At 40.6% G+C, this 22,070-nt stretch overlaps 1 protein-coding gene and 1 long non-coding RNA gene across 8 annotated transcripts in view; one reads left to right on the forward strand and one right to left on the reverse strand.

Annotated features, from left to right (window-relative positions):
- Ube3a (ubiquitin protein ligase E3A) overlaps positions 1 to 10,785 on the forward strand; it is a 113,328-nt gene extending 102,543 nt beyond the window's left edge. Inside the window, exons 14-16 of one of the 5 annotated variants that reach the window (XR_010047759.1) lie at positions 555 to 607; positions 9,196 to 9,277; positions 10,439 to 10,785. Coding sequence is in view for 4 of the 5 variants with exons in the window: in XM_063249542.1 (XP_063105612.1) it covers positions 555 to 561 (7 nt within the window). In the remaining variant the exon portion in view is untranslated. Of the gene's footprint in view, positions 1 to 554 lie in introns of all 5 variants that reach the window. The other 4 variants (XM_063249542.1, XM_063249541.1, XM_063249540.1 and 1 more) reach the window with 4 other exon arrangements.
- Positions 1 to 22,070, reverse strand: part of LOC134476201 (uncharacterized) — a 54,206-nt gene that overhangs the window by 26,506 nt on the left and 5,630 nt on the right. The window lies entirely within an intron of this gene.

Consider the following 22,070-nt stretch of genomic DNA (forward strand, 5'->3'; position numbering starts at 1 on the left):
GTCTCTGTGACATTTTGCTTTTCTCTACCACACTCCCAGACCTGTTACCCTTTTGTAGGCTAAGAGGAGTTGATGTATAAACAGGGCAGGACCTTCGTTGGCACATATCTTGTATTCAAAATCTTAAGGCCCTTGACCATTTGGCTGCAGTCCATTTCCCCATAGAGACCATCCACTGTCCACAGAGAAGATTCCATGATCATTGTGTGGCTGCCTTCTTATGCCTGGAAACATCAGCCATCACTTTCTGTGCTTACATAGTACGTCACATGCTTTCTAACCAGTGGTACCTATTAGACCTGAGGCTAATCAGTGGGAAGTGGGGTCAGGTCTCAGGGAGCAAGTCCATGGAAGCTTGGGGTTCTAGAACAGTCCTTGGTTCATATCTGAACCCAGCATTTACCCCAGATTGTTTGATCACTAAGTTGGCTCAGGGAGGATAAGCTTCCTTCCAGGAAGTGCCAAGTCCTATTAATGAGGTACCTGCAGAGAGCACCTGTGTTCCTTTTTCAGACTAAACACGGGCGTGACTCAACTCTCTTACTTCTGCACAGGTGCTGAGGAAGGGTAACAATCAGAGAAGGTACAGCCCCTTCAAGCCCTTCAGGTAAACCAGATTTCTCTTGTTCATGTAGCTCAGCCACAGTTCAGTATTAATTTACCAAAGATCATCTTTTATTTTCTCAATTATTAAAAATGTCCTCCCAAACTATGGGGATGGGAATGTGAAAACAGTAAGCACACACTTATGTCACCCCATAAACAGTAGTCTCTGCCCTGTAGTAAGTGTAGGGAGAGAGGCATGGACTGAATGAGTTGGGCCCAGGAAAGGGGCACCGTGTGGCAGTCGGCAGAACTCTGGAAGGCTCCCTACGAAGGCAATTCCTTGTGCCTCTCCAGAGTGGCTTTTAAGTCATCGTTGATTCAACTTTGGAGACCATGTGCCTGCCGCAGTCTGAAAGACAACTGTGTCTAAAGTTCAAGTAACATCTCTCCACTTGTGCTGGTGGGACCCTGTGACGCACTTAGTTCCCTAAACGCAGCTCTAATGTCAAGGTGTTTTGACCAAACTAGACGTTTGGTCACATACCACTTTCAGTGAACCACAGGTTTTTGTTTACCAGGGAAAGGGGGAGCTGTTCCCCCACAACTTTTATAATTACAGAGAACCAGTGTCATAGTGAGTTAAGCCGCATGCATAAGTACCTTCCATAACAAGCACAGGTAAGATTGTTTAAATGAAGAGACACCCTAAGGAGACCCAATGAGTCTGATGGTCTTATTTCACCTGTTGTTGTCACATCAGTCTCTTTTCAGTACTGAGTTCTGCTCTTCCTAGTTACAATTCTTGGCTGTTACAACTTCCTAGTGCTACAACTTAAAAGTTTAAAAAAATCATTTTCACCCATTAAAGGACTCAGCAAACTTGTTTGTTTTTGAAGAGAGTCATTGTTACACTATGAGACTAAAGAGTGGACGTAAAGCAAGTGTTAGAACTAGAACTCATTTCTGAAGGCCCAGATGATGCTAGGTGTTCCATTTTGTTTAATCTCCCGTCTCTGAATGGGAGATACTATTATAAAAATTGCAGTAATTGTATGAGATTATAAAGTATCCCCAAAGGAACCACAAAGAATGTATCTACAGGACGTCAAAGGAAAGAAAAAAAGTACCAAAAGAAGAAAATCTGCCAAACACAGAGGCTGTGTTGGATGATATGAAAGGCAAAAATTAGGACTTATACAGAAAACAATGTGAAAACAAGTACTTCAAATGTAAAGGGATTAAATGTTCCTTTCAAAAGGTGTAAATGGAATATTACTTGTTAATGACCTGATATGTTATCTACAAGAGATGAATTGCAGATCTAAAGACAAAAAGGGTGCAAGGATATCTTACATGCAAGTGTAATCAACAGAGAGCTTGTTCAGGTGTGTCTATGTCCTGCATTAAGACCAGAAAAAAAAACTATGTAAAAAAATGATAAAAATGGTCAGTTTACCAAGAAACTATAACATTTCTAAGTATGTACTTTTAGTTATGCTCCCAAATATATGAAGCAACCACTGACAAAACTGAAGGAAAAAATAAACACTACTACAATAATTTAATACTCCAATGTCAATAATGGGTGAAAAGATTAGTAAATCTATCAGTACTACAGACAGCTGCATCTGACATAGAGTATGATCTACTCAGTAACCATTAATACATGTTTTCTCAATTTCAAATATAAAATTGTCCAAGGTAGATGATATGTTAGACCACACGATAAGTCTAAAAATTTTAAAAGAGATCAAAAACTAGGAAATTCACCAATGGGGGAAATTAAACACTGACCAGCAATGTAATAAGAAATTAGAGCTGAAAAGCTCACCAAGTAGGTTGCTTTAGCTTTTTAAACAAGCATAAGCTGTAGGTAACATGAAGATAGTAACAGTGTCCTTTCTGAGAAGCAGAAAGAGAAGAGAATTAAAAATATAAGCAGAGACCAAGGCCTGTGAGACTCCAGTAAGTGTAAGCACACAGAGGGGAGTCTCGGAAAGTCGGATGAATGAAAGGGCAGAAATTTATAGAAATAAGTGTTGGAGACTGAGTCCAGCTAATTACAAGCAGGAACAACAGATTCACGCTGAACCCCATTATACTAGGATTATTGGTTACTAAAGATAAGAATTTCATTAAGAGAAGCTGCTTACTAATGCAAGAGGTTCTCAGTAATTTTAATAGGTGATTTCTGTTCAGAAACTGGAGAGCAGGGTGACATTGAAAGCGCCAAAAGGAGAGCGACAAGACAACGGATTCTGTATTAGGACACATAACCTGTTTTTTAAAGATAAAGGAAAAATAATATTCTCAGATAACAAACCTGTGGAGTTCACTACTAGAAGATCTTCCCTACAAAAAATACTGCAGCGTGCTTCATACTCAAATAAATAGGCATTAGATTCAAAAGTCATATGAAGTTAGTTAATAAACACCAAAGCCTGTATAATATATTTTGATTAATGACTCCCTTAAGGAAACTAATAGAAGCTGTATTAACGTGCACAGTATATATAGTTTCTGACAATGAAATAGGTAGGGAACGGACTGATGAACTTTTGTATACTATTAAAACTTAACCCAGGGATTCAGCTCAGTAGAACAGCACTTGCCTGGCAAATGTGAGGCTGTGAGTTCATTTTTCAATATCAAAATAAACAAAACTTGATACTCCATGGTTAGAAATGTAAGATTAATCCAGGGTAACCATGAAAGAAAAAAAAGTAGGTGTGGAAATAGTACTTGGAAAGAATTGTACACTAAGGAGAGAAACTTTTGAAGACAGTAATGGAGGGGTCTGGAAATGAAAAAAATACAAAACGAAAAACAGCAAAATGATAAAAGTCACTTTTGATAAGTATTCTAAATAAACAGAAACAAACTCTAGCCCTCAATGGAAAACCCACATCAGATCTGACACCAATTTTTAAATTCAGAGTAAAGAAAAATACTTAGTGAAAATAAGATGAGATTAATCATCAGAAAAAATGCAGATTATCAATTATGCACAGAATATTACATAGTGCCAAATCAATATTGAGATACAATGATAAACATTTGAATATAACATGACTTCCAAAACGTATGAATGAAAATGATAAAATTGAAGGGAGAAATAGACATTTTTCACTAGCAGAGACATCCATACCACACTTTCAACAACAGAATTTTTAGTAAATCAGAAAGGAAGTGGAAGACGTAAATGGTGCTGTAAAGTAGGGCATGTGTGAGAGGCCCTCTGGCAGAAGCAGGCTATATTTCAGGGCAGTGGCCATAGACTGTATTTGCCACAAACAAGACCATACAAATTTAAAAATATTGAAACCTTAAAAGTGTCTCCAGGAAGAGTAAAGCTAAAAGCCAAAAAGATGGGCAAGTGAAAATGTTAAAAATGCATAGAAATTGAGCTGCACACTGCGCACATGTGGACAGTGCTGGAGAGCCAAGCCTGCAGCCTGGTCAGTTCTAGGAAAGCACTTTCACTGAGCTACACCGCCAGTCCATGTTTGTTTTGTTTCTGGATTTGGCTGGTGTTGTGTTTCGGGAGCTTTTTGAGACGAGCTCTTGCCATGTAGTGCAGGCTGGCCTTGAGTTCATGGCTGTCCTCCCTCCTCCGCTGCCAGCATGCTGCATTTGTTTGTTTCCGGAGAGGTTGGGATCCTCAGGCTTAAATCCCCTGAGTACCTAGAATTCCAGGCATGTACCACCATGTCTAGCCGTTACACAGCACACTCTTAAATAGCTGCACAAAGCAAGCCAAACCAAACCAGTAGCAGATAGAGATAAATGAAATTAGGAACAGAAAAATCATAGATGACCAACAAGTGAATTTTGAAAGTTACAAACAAAATTAAGAAAACTTTAGATAAACCAAAAGAACAAAAAGGGAGACTACTCAAATAACTTGTCAGAAATTAAAGTGGTGACATTCAAGCAGATCTTGCCAAAGTAAGAATTACAACAGAAAATGATAAATGCTAAGGAACCATGTGAATGATAAAATGTACAAGTTCCAGGAAATACAAAACTTGTCAAAATGGACAAAAGAAGATATAGAAAATTGAGGAGCGTATAAAAGAAAAAAGGTTGAACCAGAAAAACTCCCAAACTTTCAGAAAGTCCAAGACGAGGGAACCTCAGTGGCTTGCTCAGTCAAACACTTAGAGTAATCCTTTTCAAACCCCTTTGGGGAAAAAATAGAGGAAAAATGATAATCCCTAACCTTTCTGTAAGGTTTTAAAAATCAAAGGTAATTAACAGGAAAAGAAACTGGGTCTTTACCCTAATGAATGTAGATGCAAATGTCCTAAGCAAAACACACAGACGTGGAATCAGTGTCATTAGTACACAGCAGTCACTTGGGGCTTTTCTCCAGAAGTTAGGGGAATTCATATGGAATACACTGCCCTCGTGGGGTGGAGAAGAAGCATGCCTTCAGTTGGAAGCAAAATGGGAAATCTTAACACCATTCATGATTAAAACAAAAAGCCACCTGAAAATACAAGGAACTGTCTCAACCCAATAGAAGGCATTTGTGAGAAAAACCTACGAGTAACAACACAACCATAAAAGACCGGAAGAAGAAGTCTGTGTCCACACATGGAAGTGTAGAAGCTGTTTTCCTGACATTGCATGTGGACTGTAAATCTGCAAACCAAGATTCAGATAATTTCTTAAATCTGAATTAACACCATCATATCACTTCATCTGCTGAGGCCAGTTAGAGACCTCGGCACATTTAGCTTTTTAAGTTTTTCTGATCTATGCAAAGAAGAAAATGAAGTTTCTTTGCCAGCTTTTCAGTCCACAAGTGGCAGTATACTATAGACAGGGTATTCTTTCCATTGTCAGCATTGGTCGGGTGGCATACAATGAGGTCAGCTTGGGTTTGAATTTGTATCTCACTCACATGAAAACAGCCCCAGAGTCCGTGAACACATGACTTTAGAAGTGACTCTAAAATTAAAACGGCCCTTCTTGGAAAACTGGAACAAAACATCAGCCACAGCTGCAAGAAACCTTATCAAAAACAATGCAGCCCTTTATGAATGAAGTCATAACAACAACAACAAAAAAAAGGTAGCCCACAAATAAGAAACAGCTCTGAAAACAAAGAGAAAAGTATATAACTTAAAAAATCTTGAAAATCAATGTGAATATATAGGTTCAAAAAGTGAGAGCTACATTTTCAGTTCCACGTGTGTGCAGTAAACTCACCCCACCCACTTCCACATCGAGTAACCACACTTTGTGAACTGCTATTACAGCATTACAACCAGTTTTATAAACTTTACAGTGTAATACTTGTTACTTTTCTGAGGCAAACCAAAAGTATATTTCCTAAAGATTTTGCTGCCTTTACCAGCATTTGATGGAGGATCTTTTATATGTTTATACAAGATAAAAAGAAACCAGATTGTAAATCTTTTTTAAAATCTTAAATCTTGAAATAGGATAACTTAAATTACATTCTTTTAACCAACATGAATGTATTTCTATAAGCATAGATATGTTGAGATAAAGTAAAAAGCCAAAAAAAAAAAAAAAAAAAAAGACTGGAGAACTAAAAGTCCTAAGATCAAGAACAAAATAACAAAATAGAAATGTCCAATTGTACTCCTTATATCAGAGCTGTGCTAGACCAGATGTAGCCAGACCTATTAGAAAACAAAAAAGTGTATTCAAATTGAAAAACAAAAGGCAAAATTATATTGATATATGATGTGATTGATCAGAAAATACATCAAAAGTAGAAAGTTCTAAAATTTTAACTTAAAAATTCCTAGAGCTAATAGGTAAATTCACAAAAGTTCCTGGAGACTACATCAGCATGTAATAGTTGTTTTTCTGCTCACTAGGAATACTTAATCTGAAAGAAATTAAGCAATTCCATTTTTATATGAAGGTTAAAATGCTTATAAATTGGATTATCAAGGAGGCACAAGACTAAATAGTACTAAACACTGATGAAATAAGGTGAAGACCTACACAAGCATGAAGATAATTTGCATCCATGGGATGAAAGACTGTCTTCTTAGCTGTTGTAATTGTCCAAATTGGTCTTCTGATTCAATTTACTCCTTACCAATATCTAAAGTGGACTTTTTCTTTCAAAAATGAAAAATTCAGCCATCCAGTTTATTTGCCATTTAAAGAATCCCCAAGCAGAACACACACAGACATACATACACACACACACACACACACACACACACACACACACACACGGAAAGAAGAACAAATTTATGCCTCCTGGTTTCAAAATTTCTACTAGTAATAAAAATATTATGTTAGGTCTACAGATACACTTGTAAGTCAATGCAATAGAATTGAAAATCCACAATGTAAATACATTTATGGCTAATTGATTTTTTGGTATGAATGCCAAGGCCATTCAACACAGAAAGGTAGTCTCTTCACAATGGTGTTGGGAAACAAATGGATATCCATATGCAAAACAGCATTGTAGCAGCTACTGCACTCTTGGGATCAGGGAAACTCATAATGCTGCATTGATTACCGTAGTACTATGTTCAGAGATCATGCCAGACACATTACCCAGGGCTTCCAGGCAAGCCTATTACTACTGAAGCTTTTTCCCAAGCTAGACTACAAAGACTTCAGTGCACAGATAAAAATGCGTGATCAGAATGATCAAGAACATCTGGACAAATGACATGAAAATGAACGATTCATCTGAAAGAACAGGAAATGCATGAACCACCTAACAAGGGACTCAAAGTGACTTAAAAATTAGCCAACTCAAGAAAATAAAAAAATAATGGAACTCATAAGGGATTAGAGTGATAGATTAACAAAGGAATTGAAATAATATCAAACTCTGGAGCTGCAATGAAAAATGCAATGAAGAACATTAACAGAATTGACCAAGAGAATTGATCAGGCAAAGACTGTGTGAGCTTGCAGCTAAGTTATTTAAAAATGCACAGGTGGAGGAGAAAGGAAGACCGCGGTATGAGAAGACCTTACATTCAGTGAGGCTGCAGGCCAGGGGTAAAGCACGGGCTCTGCACATCCAAAACTCTTACTTCAATTTCTAGTGCATGCACGAGACACACCAAAGCGAAGAAAGACAGTAGTATCACTGGCCAGTAGTCCTAGTAAACATAGATGCAAAATCCTCAGTAAGATGCTATTGAACAACCAATGGCAAATAAATATATGAAAATGACCCATATTCACTGTTACCGAAAGGGACACATCTCAGGGATTCAGACTGCTTAGCATCTGTAAATCCATAAATAATGCATTAACAGTAAAAACCAAAACCATACTGATTGTTTCTATATGCATTAGAAAATTGAATATTGCTTTATGATAAAAACAAATTTGGTACAGAAAGAGTCTGCTTCAATAAAATAGAAGTTGTCACTGATACACAGATCTTATACAACTGTGAAAATCTGAAAGCTTTTTCTCTAAGATGAAGACAAAATATGCCCATTCTCACCACTTCTGTTCACTACAAGTACTAGAAGTCCCATCCAGAGAAATTCAGGAAAAGAAAGATGAAGATTGTCCCTGTTTTCAGATAACATGATCTTGTACTGAAAAACCATAAAGACATCTTTTAAGAAGTTAGAACTCGGGACTGGGGACTTAGCTCAGCAGCATAAGCGCCTGCCTTGCAAGTGTGGAATCCTGAGTTCCATCCCCGGTACCAAAAAAAAAAAAAGTTAGAACTAATGAATGAATTCAGTAAGGCTTCAGGATAGCATAAAACAGTCATGGTCATGTCTATGAACAGCAATCTATATGAAACCAAGGAAACAAGTCCATTTACAATAGCTACAAAAACACTTCACAATAAAAGAAGTAAGTTTCAATAAGAACTATACCTACATTGGTAATTATGAAACATTTGTGAAAGAAACTGCAGAGGATATAAATCAAAAGGTACCCTGTGTTCATAGAGTAGAACAATATTGCTGCAGTATACTCAGAGTGGATTAACTACTTCAGTGTGAGACCCTCATTATGAATCCCCTGGATTACCAAGGGTGAAAATTCCATGGCATTGAACTGGACAGAGTTTGTGGATATGATCTCAAAAATACAAAAAACAAAAGCTAAAAATTTGAAATAAGATTGCATCAAGCTAAAAGGCTTCCATTTACCAAAGATACAAAAACAAAATGGGAGATAGTACTTGCAAACCTGAAATCTAATAAGGGGTTAATGTCAAAAATATATAAGGACTGCAAAAGCAAAAAAAAAAAGAAGAAAGCTAACTTTAAAATGGGTGAAGTACTAGACTAGACTTTCTCAAAATAAGACATAATAAGAAATATTTGAAAAACACATTATCACTAATAAGTAGGGAAAAAATTAAAACCATACTAAGACGTTACTTCACTCCCATCAGACTGATTATTTTAGGTAAGACAGTTGTTGGCAAGGACGCAGACACAACTCTGTGCACATTTGGTGAGAATATGAATGAGTGCAGCCTTATGGAAAATAGTGTGGAGTTTCCTCAAAAAATGTGGAACCAGTATTTGTCCCACCCATTCCACAAGTCTGTATAATTCCAAGGAAAACGAGGTCAGCATGTGAAAGAAAACGAACTTTTATGTTTAAGCAGTGTTCTGCAGAGCTAAGACACAGGCAATCGGTGTCTATCAACAGATGATTTAAAAATGTCGGTTCTGAGGAACATCTGCGGGAGAAGATAGTGATGTCCGATCATCATGTGTCCTCGGGCACCTGGGTGAGTATGGTGCTTAGGGCTTGATTTCAGCTGTGTGCTTGAGATTAGCCCGGCTTTTGGAAAGTTAAATTTTCAGGGCCTCGTTTTATCCATAAAGCCATAGTATTCACAACAGACTTTTAGCAAACATTCATTGAGCACTGTATTTGCCTCCAAGGAGCTTACAGTCAAGGGCCAGGGCAGATAAATCAGTTTACCATTACACTTGAACGTTGTAACCAGCAGGCAGGATTCTGCCAAGCATTGGAAATAGAAAGAGGTGCAGAGGTGTCCCTCGGGTCCTGGACATGCGTGTCATACAGTATTTGCCCTGGCTCCGAGGAGGTGGAGGAGTTAGAGGAAAGCCACAGATGCTTACCGAAGTGACTTCCAAAGAGCAGTGAGCCAAGAGCCTGAAGAGTGTGGCGTGTGGGAAAGGCAGGCAGAGGCAGGTCCCGGAGGCCGCGCGTCTTACTCTGTAGAAGTCAGGTTTTACTTGGGAGCAGTGAAGCACTCCAGGCGGGCTTCACTGTTAATCATAGCCAGAATATACGGGAACGTGGTGGGGCTTGCTGTGAAGTCAAATACAGATAATGGGGAAAACCTGGAAATTCTAAGAAAATCTTCCTGTGTATATGCACAAACACAGTTTTCTGAGTGATTTCAGAGCCTCTGTGAGATTTACAACAGCCTGTTCCTTAATCCCCACAGAAGCAGCAGGATATACTAGCTGTGGGAAGCCACAGTGGCAGTGCTAATGCGATCTCTTCAGAGAGGAGACGCTGAGGGCCGGGCAGTGCGGCTGCGGTGGCAGCAGGCGGGTGCTGCCTCAGTAGTAGGTGCCGGCTGGTTGGTCTCAGTAGTTCAGACTGAGGGGTAACAGAGCTAACTATAGTGGGAAATGTAAAGCAGAATCCCTGTGTTGTGTGGCCATCCAATAGACCACTTAGTTTTCATAAGGAAAACTGCTCACCGACTGCCCAAGCGAGTGGGGAAGTACAAACATTTCCCTTCTTTAGCAAGGAAGCAAGCTTCACTTAGGCTCTGATTTTCTAAGTTTGGGAGGTGATAGATATCAGGAGACTGTCCCAGGGACACATGACATACTCATGCCCCTACTATTGTAAGTTTACCCTTAACTGAAGCTGCTCCACCAGAAGTGTCTGCTATGGTTCTTCATAGATGACATATTGAGTGTGATCTCAAGTGCCGTCATTGGTCCACACGGAAACATGACAGGAGCAGCCCTTTGCACGTAAGGCACACATAAGGGAGTTTGTAAGGACTGAGCCCACTCCAGCACACGCGGATTCGTCCTCATACGTGGAAAGTAGAGATGTCTGACAGCATGTATTTGTGGACAGGGTGTTCGCTTCCCTGATTTTGACTTTTAAAAAGCAACCATTGCCTTTATGATTTATAGACGAGCTTGGGCTTTTGTTTTGTTTGTACTTTTTTCTTTTGAGGGGGATTTTTCTACATAAGCATTTACCTGTGAATAAAATTTCTTTTATTTTTGGCTTTCCAAATTTGCTTGCTTGTTATTTGTCTTGAAATATTGTACAGTGTAGAAATGCTTGTATAACATAATATTTTGCTTCTTAAAAATCTATTTGATCATTATATTTTGTTTTGTTTTTCTTTTAAATAACGTTAACTTCTAGAGTGCATGCAAACAATGATTTTCTTAATAAGGTAGAACGAGAGGTGCTGACCTCAGACTAATTTGAAATTATCCTTATAAAACATGAACTGTAGTTCCTTGTAAGAAGTGGGTTGTGGTTGGTTAGGTCTACATTTTGAGTTTGTTTTTGGTTTGGGACTTGCGGTTTTGATTATGATGAATTTAGTGTCAGAGTTAGGATCAGAATTACAGCCAAGAACTAGATAAAGATCTAACACCAAATATCAGGTCCAGGCCTAAGGCATGGTCAAGGGTTTCACAAGCCCAGGTCAAGGTTGAAGACAAGCATTTACAGTCATATCCCCGGTCATGGCCCAGTATCCATGTCGACAGAGGTTCTGACTAAGGTCCGTTCCTAAGATTGGAGGTCTAAGTTGAAGGTCTGCTTTTAAAATCCAGAGTCCAGGGACAACCTCAGGTGTAAACTGCAGATCAGATCCAGGTATGAGGTACGGTACAGTGATCCTCTGTCCAGTTCCAAAGTGGAGGTTCCACTGAAGTCAAGATTTAAAGTTTTAGATCAGAGACCCAGGCCAGGCTGAAAATACAGGTTCATAGTTTTGGGATCCACTGCACACATTCAGGCTTAAGGTTCAGGTCAATTTTTTTTTCCCTTTTTTCTGGTACCGGGGATTGAACTCACGACCCCCTGCTTGCAAGGCAGAGGCTTATGCCGCTCAGGTCAATTTTTAAGGTTCAGATTCATGAAAAAGGAAATTAGGTCTAATGGAAAGTTCCAGATCATAGACAAGTCTAATTCCAAGGCTAGATTTTGAAGTGAAGAGATCGTATCCAAGATAAAGGTTCAGGCCTGGTGCCAAGTTGTATCTGATTAAGGCTTAAGGTAGAGGTCAGACATCTCCATGCAGACCTACAGTCCAGATCCAGGTGGGAGTGCTAGGTCTGATTTAAGGTTCAAGGAACCGGAAAGCAGAAATGAACACTTACATACAACTTTAGATAAAAAGTGTGTCCTCACAGAGATGGAAAGACCCACTATGGAAATTTTGTTACATTATTGCCATTCTGAGAAAGCTTTTCCAATACTCAAGAAACATTTTCTCTATCAAAAATATTTGTTCCAGACAATGCATGCTTGTAATCTCAGCTGTCAGCAGGCTGAGGCAGGAGGACTGCCATGAATTCAAGGCCAGCCTGGGCTACATAACAAGTTCAAGGCCAGTTTGGAGTGTATAATGGGGCCCAGTCTCCACCACCACCACCCCACCTGTTTTCCCCACTTATGGTCAAAACCAAGCTTGACGTGCTTCCTTTCTTGCACAATTACATAGAATCATGATTTTTGTCCTGAGGCCAATTGTGCCTCAGTTTGCAGGGCAGTAGATTTTCTGAAGGCTCAAAGCACTGTTCTGTTGCATTGTAGGCCTCAGAAGCAGATCACTGCTGATACTCTGATTCCCTGCAGGGTGGTGCTGATAGATTGAGCTCCCATCTCCTGCCTGATGAAAGCAGGCAGAGCGTGTCATTTTTCCTGCTGGAATAGTGTCAGCTGGGCTATCAGGGACCTGAAATTCTATCACCTGCAGTGGTGACAAGTGGATTTCCCCCCAGGGTAGTGTCAGTGGAGTTCAGGTAAAGTTGAGCCTCCATCCCCACCTCGAAGCAATAAGAATTAATGACCAAGGTTTAGTTACCATTCCTCTTCTCTTTAACCTCCTTCAGTGGTGGCGAACCTATGGCACATGTGCTACAGTGGGCTGTTTGTATCACTGAAAACTGAAAGGTTCACCATCACTGCACTGCCTGAGATACACTCTGGTGTCAAAAGGTGTGGTACAAATCTGAGCCTCTAATCTTTCCTGACATGAAATAAGGCAGTCTGGGGTGCACTGCACTGCTCTGCAATGTGAGTGAGACTGAAATTACCCCATCGCGTGCAGGCAACAGACTGGTGCACTGCTTTTGCTGGGGAGGTGTCAGTAAAACGAAGGAGGAAGCTGAACTTCCACCCAACCCAAACAACGAAAACGTGAGTGAGACTCCACATTTTTGCAAGAGTGATGTGGAAGGTGAAATAGTCATAGCTAAATCTGCACAGTATTGGGGGACCTTGGCCTAAACCTCCGTAGGGAGACTGACTGAGACTCTGTTGCATTCAGAGTCACATAAAATCTAACTTGCCCAAGATAGAATCAAAAGTCACTCACCATAGCAAAAATGAGGAAGATCACAACTCGAATAGTAAAAGACATTTTACTATTTTACCAACATCCACATTAATCTGATATTGGAATGATATCACAAAGAATTTTAAGAAGTCTCCATAAAAATGTTATAAAAAAGGAACATGAATTCTCTTGAAATGAATGAAAAATTTTATCAAGGCAATGGAAGTTTCAAAAAGAATGTAACATAGAAATGAAAAAAATAGATAAAAATCTTGATGAATGAACTCAAATAGAGCTGGATGTGGTGGCAAATGCCTATAATCTCAGCACTGCAGAGGCAGAGGCAGGAGAACCGCTGAGTTCAAAGCTAGCCCAGGATACATAGTGAGCTGAAGGCCTGAACTACATAAAGACACACTGTCCCAAAAAGCCAAAAGGCAAAAAAGAAAAAAAAAAAAAAACTCAAATAGAGTGGGGATGACAATGACACAGTGAATGTGAGGTCAGGTTACAAGGATTTACCCAAAGTGAACAACAGTCTGAAGGAAGAGCTGAAAATATTTTCAACATGAACTTTAATGGAAGCCAGAGAGAATGGAGTTCAATTTTTTTTTTTTAATTTTAGAAAAAGAAACCATTTTAAAATATGCTAGAGCCTTCTGTTCTTAACAAGACCTGCCATTCCCAGGTCCACTTCACTGGAGCCTCACCTGCCCTGGGAGAGGAAAGCAGCCACACCAGCTGGCTCGTGCCCACCTAAGAGGAGATACAGTGACGGACACAGGGAATGCACAAACCTGTGAGCTGATTATAGAACTAGTACCCTGGACCTTGCCATTCAGAAAGGAGAGAAAGCTGAATTATAAAAAAGCGTAACCAGGGAAGAACATGGCGGATAGATAGCAGAAGCTTCAGAGGCACTCTGAGCTACCCCGCTTAAAATCCAGGAATAGTGCGGTACGAGGGGTCCTAAGCAAGGCGAGATAACACCCTGCCGACCCAAGGAGTGTACTAAACTAAGAGAAACCAACTGAAATCCAATCCTGATGCTATAACAGGAACAGATAAAATCTCAGCGCGCCACTGGAAGCTGTGATTCGAATTTCCTGCTGCCGCTGCTGCATCCAAATCTGCAGGACAGGGAGAGAGATGCACAAAAGCTCTGAGAGCAGGAATCTGCGAACAGAGTTGAGAGCAGGACTAGCAGGGAGCCCTACATCGACTTGCGGTGAGTGAGGGGAGCGGGGACCCTTTCATAAAGGAGAAGTTCCAGCAAAAGACCTACTGGGACCGGGCATACTTGCCGGAACAGGACGCTGCAGTGTCCTTAGTCGCATATTCCCCTCTCAAGCGGGATTGGTGGGGAGTGCCTGGCCTGCATGACACCGCTGACTAAGACCCAGTAGGCTAGCCCAAACCAGGTCCCAGCGCCTGGAGGTGCACCCTAGCAGTGAAGCCTCAGGTAGGTTGACCTGGAGGAGCGGGTCCAGCAGAGGCTGCCCAGGTCTGTGACTCCCCAGTACACTGCAGTGGGCGGGAACACCTAGCTGGCGCAATTCAAACAAACTGTAACCGACAAAGAGAAAAAAATTGGGCCTCCTACATTCGCTTGTATGGAAGGAACAAAAAGTATGGGAAGTGGAAGCAACAAGAAAGGGTCCTCAGTCCCCAATCCTGAGAACACTGATCCAGGAAAGGGAAACGCAAAGGAAGACAGAAAACATGCAGTATCAGACACGGCACCAATAGACATAAAGTGCTATCTCCAGAGCCTCACAAACGAGTTTTAAAATGAAGTATTTAACGAAATAAAGCAAGATATAAGTAGAATAGTTAGAGAAATGCTAAGCACCACCCAAGAAAAAACAGATGGTGGAATGGAAGAACGGAAAAAAAGGGGAGAATTGTTTAATGGAGAAAATAGAGAAAACAGAATACTTGAAGCAGGTTCAAAGAGATTACCAGGAAACTAAAAACTCTATAGAAAGCTGGCATAACAGCTTGAAAGAGACTAAGGATAGATTATCTGAACTGGAGGCAGATTTGTAATATAGGAGCATGAAATAAAAAACTTCTTTAAAAAAAGCGTAACCGAGACAACAGCAAGCAGAAAAGTGTGGAAGAGAAAAATAGGGACCAAAAAATAGGATGGAGAAAGATACACCATGCTCACACTAATCAAAAGAAAGTGTAATATTAGTACTGTACAGAGCAAACCTTGAAGAGTGATTTATTGATTATTGAGGACATTGTATAATGACAAATACGTCAATACTTAACAGAATAATATTTATGCACCAAACAAAAGCAAAATATGAGTGGCAGAAACTGACAATTGCCTCAGAAGTGGAGGCAGCAGATGTGGAAGGAAGCAAGCCAGCTGTACCACGGCCAAACTTAGCAGCACCTCCAGCCAGCTGGATACAATACCATCAAATGGGTGACATACTCTTTTCAAGACTACATGGGACAGTCACCAGGTGTGTTAGTCTGCTTTCTTTTGTTGTAACAAAATACCTGAGGATGAGCACTTAAGAAGGAAAGAGATATATTTTGATCAATATTTTGGAGGATGGCCAAGTGTCATGGTACATGCCTGTAATCCCAACATTTAGGAGGCTGAAGCAGGATAACTGACACAAATTCAAGGCCAGCGTGGACTACGTAGTGAGTTCAAGGACAGCACAAACAACATAGCGAGACCCTGTCCCAAAAATCCCCCTGATATTTTTCAGAGGATGGATGTATAAGATTGGGCATTCTCATCAGTTGGCCTCAGGTGAGGCTTTTATGGTGGTTGGCATTGTGCCACTGGAGGTGAATCTTAGGAAGCCAGAGTGGAGGAATTAACCAGAGCCCTAAGAGCAGTTAATTCCTCCCAAGAGCAGCCTCGCAGTGATCCAACACCCTCGCAGTAAAACCCACCCCACAGTTTGTCACCACCCAACATCATGTACTTAAGGACCAGGCTTCTAATTCTCAGTTCTTGGAGAATACACTCTACCAGTACCACCACAGTGGGCTACATTTGGCCAACAAAACACGCCTTAACAAATTTTTAAAAAATACAAATCAGCCAGTGCTCATTCTGAGACCATAGGAGATTTGACCTAGAAGTCAATAACCAAAAGATAGCAGAAAATTTCCCTGGCACTTGGAGACTTTAATACATAGATTTTTACTAGTGTTTTTGTTTTACAGTACTCAGTATCAAATTAGAGCCTCACACACAGTAGTACATGGTTCCCCACTGAGCTACACTTCTAGCCAAAACCTTTCTAAACAACACATTAATCACAGACAAAATTTCATGAAATTAAAATTTTTAACTATTTCAAACTAAATGAAAATGTGACTCAACAAACTAATGAAATGTTTACAGAGAAATTTATAGTATTGGTACATGTATGGAAAAGAACGATGATCTAAAGTTAACAATATAATCATCTATATTATTAAGCCCAGAGTAATTGGGAGCAAAAGATACTCATAAATGTATTAGGACAGAAATCAATTAAGCTGAAAAGATCAATAGAAGAAAGATCAATAAAACCAAAAGCTAGTCTTTGAAAAAGATCAATAAAATCACTAAAGGTATAGCCACCCTAATTTATGAAAAGCGTATAAAATCTCCACTCTCAGAAATAAGGATATAACTACAGATCCCATGGAATTAAAATACAATCATAGACTATAAAGGACAGACCTGTGATCCCAATTTGACAAACTAGATGAAAAATTCCTTTAAAGACCCAAACTGCCAAAATTCACACAAGAAATAGACATCTAAATAATCCATATCTACTAAATAAATTGAAACAATAATGAATTACTATTCCAATACAAAAGGCACCAGAAAGAGATTCATCTGTAAATTCTAGCAAATATGCACGGAAAACATTATACTAGTTCTTTATAATCTCTTTTAAAAGATAGAAATAGAGAAGATGCTGTTTAACTCATTCCATGAGGCTGAAGTACCATAACATCAAAGTCAGACATTATGAAAAAGAACACATACAACAACATCTCTAATAAACATAAATCCAAAAATCCTTGATGAAATAATAGCAAATTACATCAAGCAATGGGCAAAAAGAATTATGTACCATGACCAAATAAGAGTTTACCCAAGTGTGTGTTATGGTTTGTTTGGTCCCCACATGCCTCATGCAGTCATGGAGGTGGCTGAATCTAGCATTTGTGACTGGTTCATTGTCTAACGCTGGGATTGGTGGTGTGAGTGCTGCACCCGCCCCCGGGGGGGGGGGGGATAGCTGGCATACCATAATAAGAGGGAGGCTCTGCTCCCTCCTTGTAGGTTTCCTTAGAAACCTACCCTGTTTGCTCTTGTTGCTTGTGGCCACCATGGAGCCAGCTGAGTATAGACTGAAACCTAAAAACAGTAAGCTAAATGAACCTTTCCTTGCTTACTTTGGGTGTTAGGTATTTTGTCTCAACAATAAAAGAAAAGTAACCAAGACAAAATTTGGTACCAGTGGAACAGGGTCATTACTGTGACTGTATCTGACCATTTGGTTTAAGAGCCTATGGAAATGGCTTGTGGGAAGAGTTTGGAAAGGTTTGGAGAGGTCACCTGAAAGAGAAGCCCTGGAACAGCATAGGCTGCTTTGTGTATGAGATTCTGGTCAGATCTCTGGAGCCCAGAAGGCTGACAGAAAGCCTGCTGGTAAAGACCAGGCTTGGGCGGTTTCTGCCAAGAAGAAAGACTGCTGGTTGCAGGACTCCAGACAGTATGTGTCATGGCTTGGCAAAAAGTGTGTCTGCATTTTGCTTGTGTCCAGAGACTTTGTCTGAGACTACGATTAGGGCAGTGGACTGATTAATCGGGCAGAAGAAATTTCAAGGCAAATTTTAAGACTGTGGTATGGCTGTTGGGGTTTTAGCCAGATTTATGTTGCAAACCAAGAGCAAAGAGCCCATCAAGGTTATTTAAAACCAGAAAGCTGTGGACTGTCAAGACAGAGCTGAGATCTAGTTTGCTGAGACGGAAGGAAAAAAAGTACAAAAGATGGCCTGGAGGCATCATAGGAAGTGCTGACGAGTCTCCATGTTTGAAGTCTCAAAAGCAAAAGACTTTGCTTGGAGGAGAAAGCCTCAGAACGCCACATTCCAGAATGGCAGTGAAGGCCACACTAGATCCCACAATGGCAACAGCACAGAGGATCTGTTCCTCATAATCAAATTCACAGTGCTCAGTGATCCAGGCACTTAATCCCTACAGCCAAAAGAGAGGAAAGCCTGGCTCCTGCTCCAGCTGGCAGCAGACCTTGGTGACATCACATGACCCTGGTTTTAGGTGCATGGAGAATGCAGGAGTTCTGAGGTTAAAAAGGCTTCCACCTTGATTTCTGAAGGCCTGGGAGGCCAGGCAGTGCGCCCTTGAGAGGGCAGTGTGTGAGGCTGTGAGTGTGAAGCCAAAGGTACAGTGGAGACCCCAGAAGTCTAGAAATTCCCGGAGCATGGCTTGTCTAAGGAAACCTACAAGGAGGGAGCAGAGCCATCCTGAGAGAGAAGCCCTGGGAGCTGCAACCCCTGGAAGTGTCAGGGGGGTGGAGTCATTCAAGCCCTTTGGAGCTCACAGCCAGATCGATTCAGATGCCAAATGTGCAACTCCAGGACTTAATGTTTGCCCTGCTGGATTCTGGACTTCCTTTGGTCCTTTGTAGCCCGGTTTGTACCCTTTGGAATGATAATATTTATCTTGTACCATTGAATGTTGGAAATGTTTAACTTTGTTTTCATTTGTACAGGGAGTTATATCTAAGACCTTGCCATAGATCTTGGTGGAGACTTGGGACTTGAACTTTCCAGCAGTGCTGAAACTGCTAGGACTTTAGCAACCCTTGAAGATGGACTAAATGCCGTTTGCATAAAGGCTGTGGATGAGTCTTTGGGGGCCCAGGGGTGGAGTGTTATGCTTTGTGTTTGCCCCCCCCCAAGTCACATACAGTCATGGATTTGGCCGAACCTAGCATTTGTGATTGGTTCATTGTCCAGCTGGGATTGGTGGTGTTAGTGCTGCACCCACTGAGGGGGTGGAGCCAGCATACAGTAGAAGAGAGGGAGGGAGGCTGCTTTTCCATTTTCTACCCTGTTTGCTCTTGTTGCTGTGGCCACCACTAAGGGCAGCCGCTCAGCCACACCACCCTGCCTTGGAGCCATTGGACTATAGACTGAAACCTGGAAAAATGGTAAGCTAAGTAAACCTCCCGTTCCTTCACTTTGGGGATCAGGTATTTTGTCTCAACAATGAGAGAAAGTAGCCAAGACAATGTGTGAGACTTTGAGCAGCTGAAAGTCAGTGTGCTCCATCACATGAATAGGCTGAAGAAAAATCACGTTTGTGTTAACAAACACAGGAAAAGCATTTGACAAAATCCCACATGCATTCATGAGAAAACTAGGAATTGATGAGAAATTACCGAAGGTGATATAGAACACCTACAAGTACACTACTGCTAACTTTATACTTAATAATAACAAACAGGAAGCTTTCCTACCAAAGCGAGGATGTCCCCTCTTAACCACCAGGGTTAAAAGGATTTACTGCTGAAATTTAGCAGATTTAAAGAAAACTAACACCAGTTCTCCTCAAACCATTCCATGGAACAGAGAGGAAATGCTCCCAGACTTATTCTACAAAGCCTGTGTTAGTTATCCTGGTAGCAAAAACGTAAAAATTCAAAAGAAAAACTGTAGAGCAATCCTAGATAAACACAGATGAAAAAAAAATTCTATAAGATCTTATAAACAGAGTTCAGTAAGCTTGTTGAAAAGATCATGCATCACCAAGAAGTTGGTTTCATTCCAGAAATGCAAGGTTTCAACATATGCAAATCAATAAATGTAATACACAATATAAACAGTCAAGGGATAAATTATTACCTCAATTGATACATTAAAGAAAATCCAACAGTTCATTTAAAAAGCCCAAAAGAAATAAGTTATAGAAGAATCTTACCTCAAAATAATGAAGTCTGTATGTATGTTAAACGCACAGCCAGTATATGATATGGGAAAAACAGCATTTCCTCTAAAATCAGGAATAAGATGAGTGTGTCTGTTCTCACCTCTCCTCTCCATACACTGGAGAAAAGATAGTGTCCTTCCGTTTTTCTTTGTCATGGTTTCAGAACTGGGAATCGAACTCGGGACCTTGTGTTTGCCAGGCAGGCACCTCAGCAGGTTCTGCTGCCCCCAGGCCCTGCCCTTCAGTTTTGAAGAATCATTTTTAGGTTGAGTATTCCTTATTGGGAGATTTTTTTTCTTCCAAAACTTTTAACTGTATTATCCCACTCTCTTCTAGTCTGTAAGAGTTCTAGTGAGAAAAACAACATGAGTTAAAAGCTTTGTGTGGTGGGTCTTTTTCTCTTGCTGTGTTCAGAATTCTCTCTTTTAACATCATAAAGTTTTAAAGAATATTCAGTGAAATTAAGTACAAATAATAATAACAAAATTTTTGCTCTTTTACCACAGGTAAGGCACTGGTGATTGCAAGATTATTTATTGGTGATGCTTGATTTTAGTTTTCGATAGCTTGACTGTGATGTACCTTAGGGATCTAATGTTTGTGGGTCTCTGAACCCATGTACCTTGATGGCCACGTCTCTTCCCAGATTTGAGAAGTGTTTGGCCAGTGTTAGCTCTCTTGGTGGTTTCTCTTAAATTCCATAGGCTTTCTTCACTTACGAATTCTTTTTTCTTTTTCTCCTCTGATGGATAACTTCAAACGATCTATTTTACTTGGATAATCTTCTGTTTGGTCTAGCGTAATTTTGCACTCTATTGCATATTTCATTCTTTCATTTAGCTCTTGAATTTCTGGTTTTTAAAAATTTCAAATTCTGTTTGTATATTGTTTTCTTGTTTCATTGTTCCATATATCTGTATTTCTTATAGCTTGTGAGCTTCCTGAAAACAATTACTTGGAACACTTTTTTCAAGAAAATTGTGGCTCTCTGTGTAATTGAGGTTAGTTATTGAAAAAATGTTGTATTCCTTGGACGGTACACATGTCCACTCTTGATCTCTCACGTTCTTTGAGTTCTCGCGTGGTCCTCCACCCTGGAGCAGAACACCCCTTTGGCCTTTAATGACCAGCTTTGGGGGAGAAACACCTTCATAGTCAGGCAGGCGAGGGATTCTGAGGCTCCCTCCGATCTTTGCTTACAACGAACCCACCCTACCCCTCTTCTTCCCTGTGCCTTTTCTTGACCTATGAGAGCCAGACTAAGTGTTGGGAGATTCTTGCTTTCCTAAAATTCTTATCTGTGTACCTTCTCCCAGTCCTACAGAAAAGGCCAGCCCTCTGTGTGTGCTCACAGGTTTCCTGCAAAAGTTCTCAGTCCCTCTCAGAAGGGTGTGCCCTTGAGGACTCGGCTTTAGAGGGGTGAGGCATAGGGAACACTGGGGCACCCAGAGCTGGCTGAGGTATTTCCTGCGCCAGGTTTGCCTCATGGCTCATGGGTGGATTGCATTTTATCCACAGAAAGTTAGCTAAGCCCTCGGAACAAAGGAGTCATACCAAGGCTTTCATGTCACATTCTTCTCCAAACCAAAACATCATTATAATAAACTTACCTGCCATCTCTCTTCCATCGTGACCACCTTGCCAGGCTCTCAGCCTGATTACCATCCTTTGGTAAATAAGTGAATAGCAATTTCACTACACATACAGGCTGGCCCAGAATGGGCTTTGGTTGGTGTTTATGCACGGCACTCCTAAAGACTACTGACATAAGTTAAGATCACAGTGACACCTATACAGGGACCAAGCCGCCACAGTTCCTGAACAAGCTTGATTTGTGTCCTTACCTCAGAGCCACAGAGCTGTGGTTTCTACAAGGCTGGAAGCATCTCAGAGCACACAGGCCACCTGCTGTTCCTGCTGCCCTGCCAAGAACACACACACACACACTCACATGCACGCACACACACACACCTGAGTCTCACCTGAATAAACCATAATGTTTAGAGG

The sequence above is a fragment of the Cavia porcellus genome, unplaced genomic scaffold (genome assembly GCF_034190915.1).
Source record: "Cavia porcellus strain 051 isolate PalLab524CR breed Dunkin Hartley unplaced genomic scaffold, mCavPor4.1 scaffold_6, whole genome shotgun sequence".
Taxonomy (NCBI): domain Eukaryota; kingdom Metazoa; phylum Chordata; class Mammalia; order Rodentia; family Caviidae; genus Cavia; species Cavia porcellus.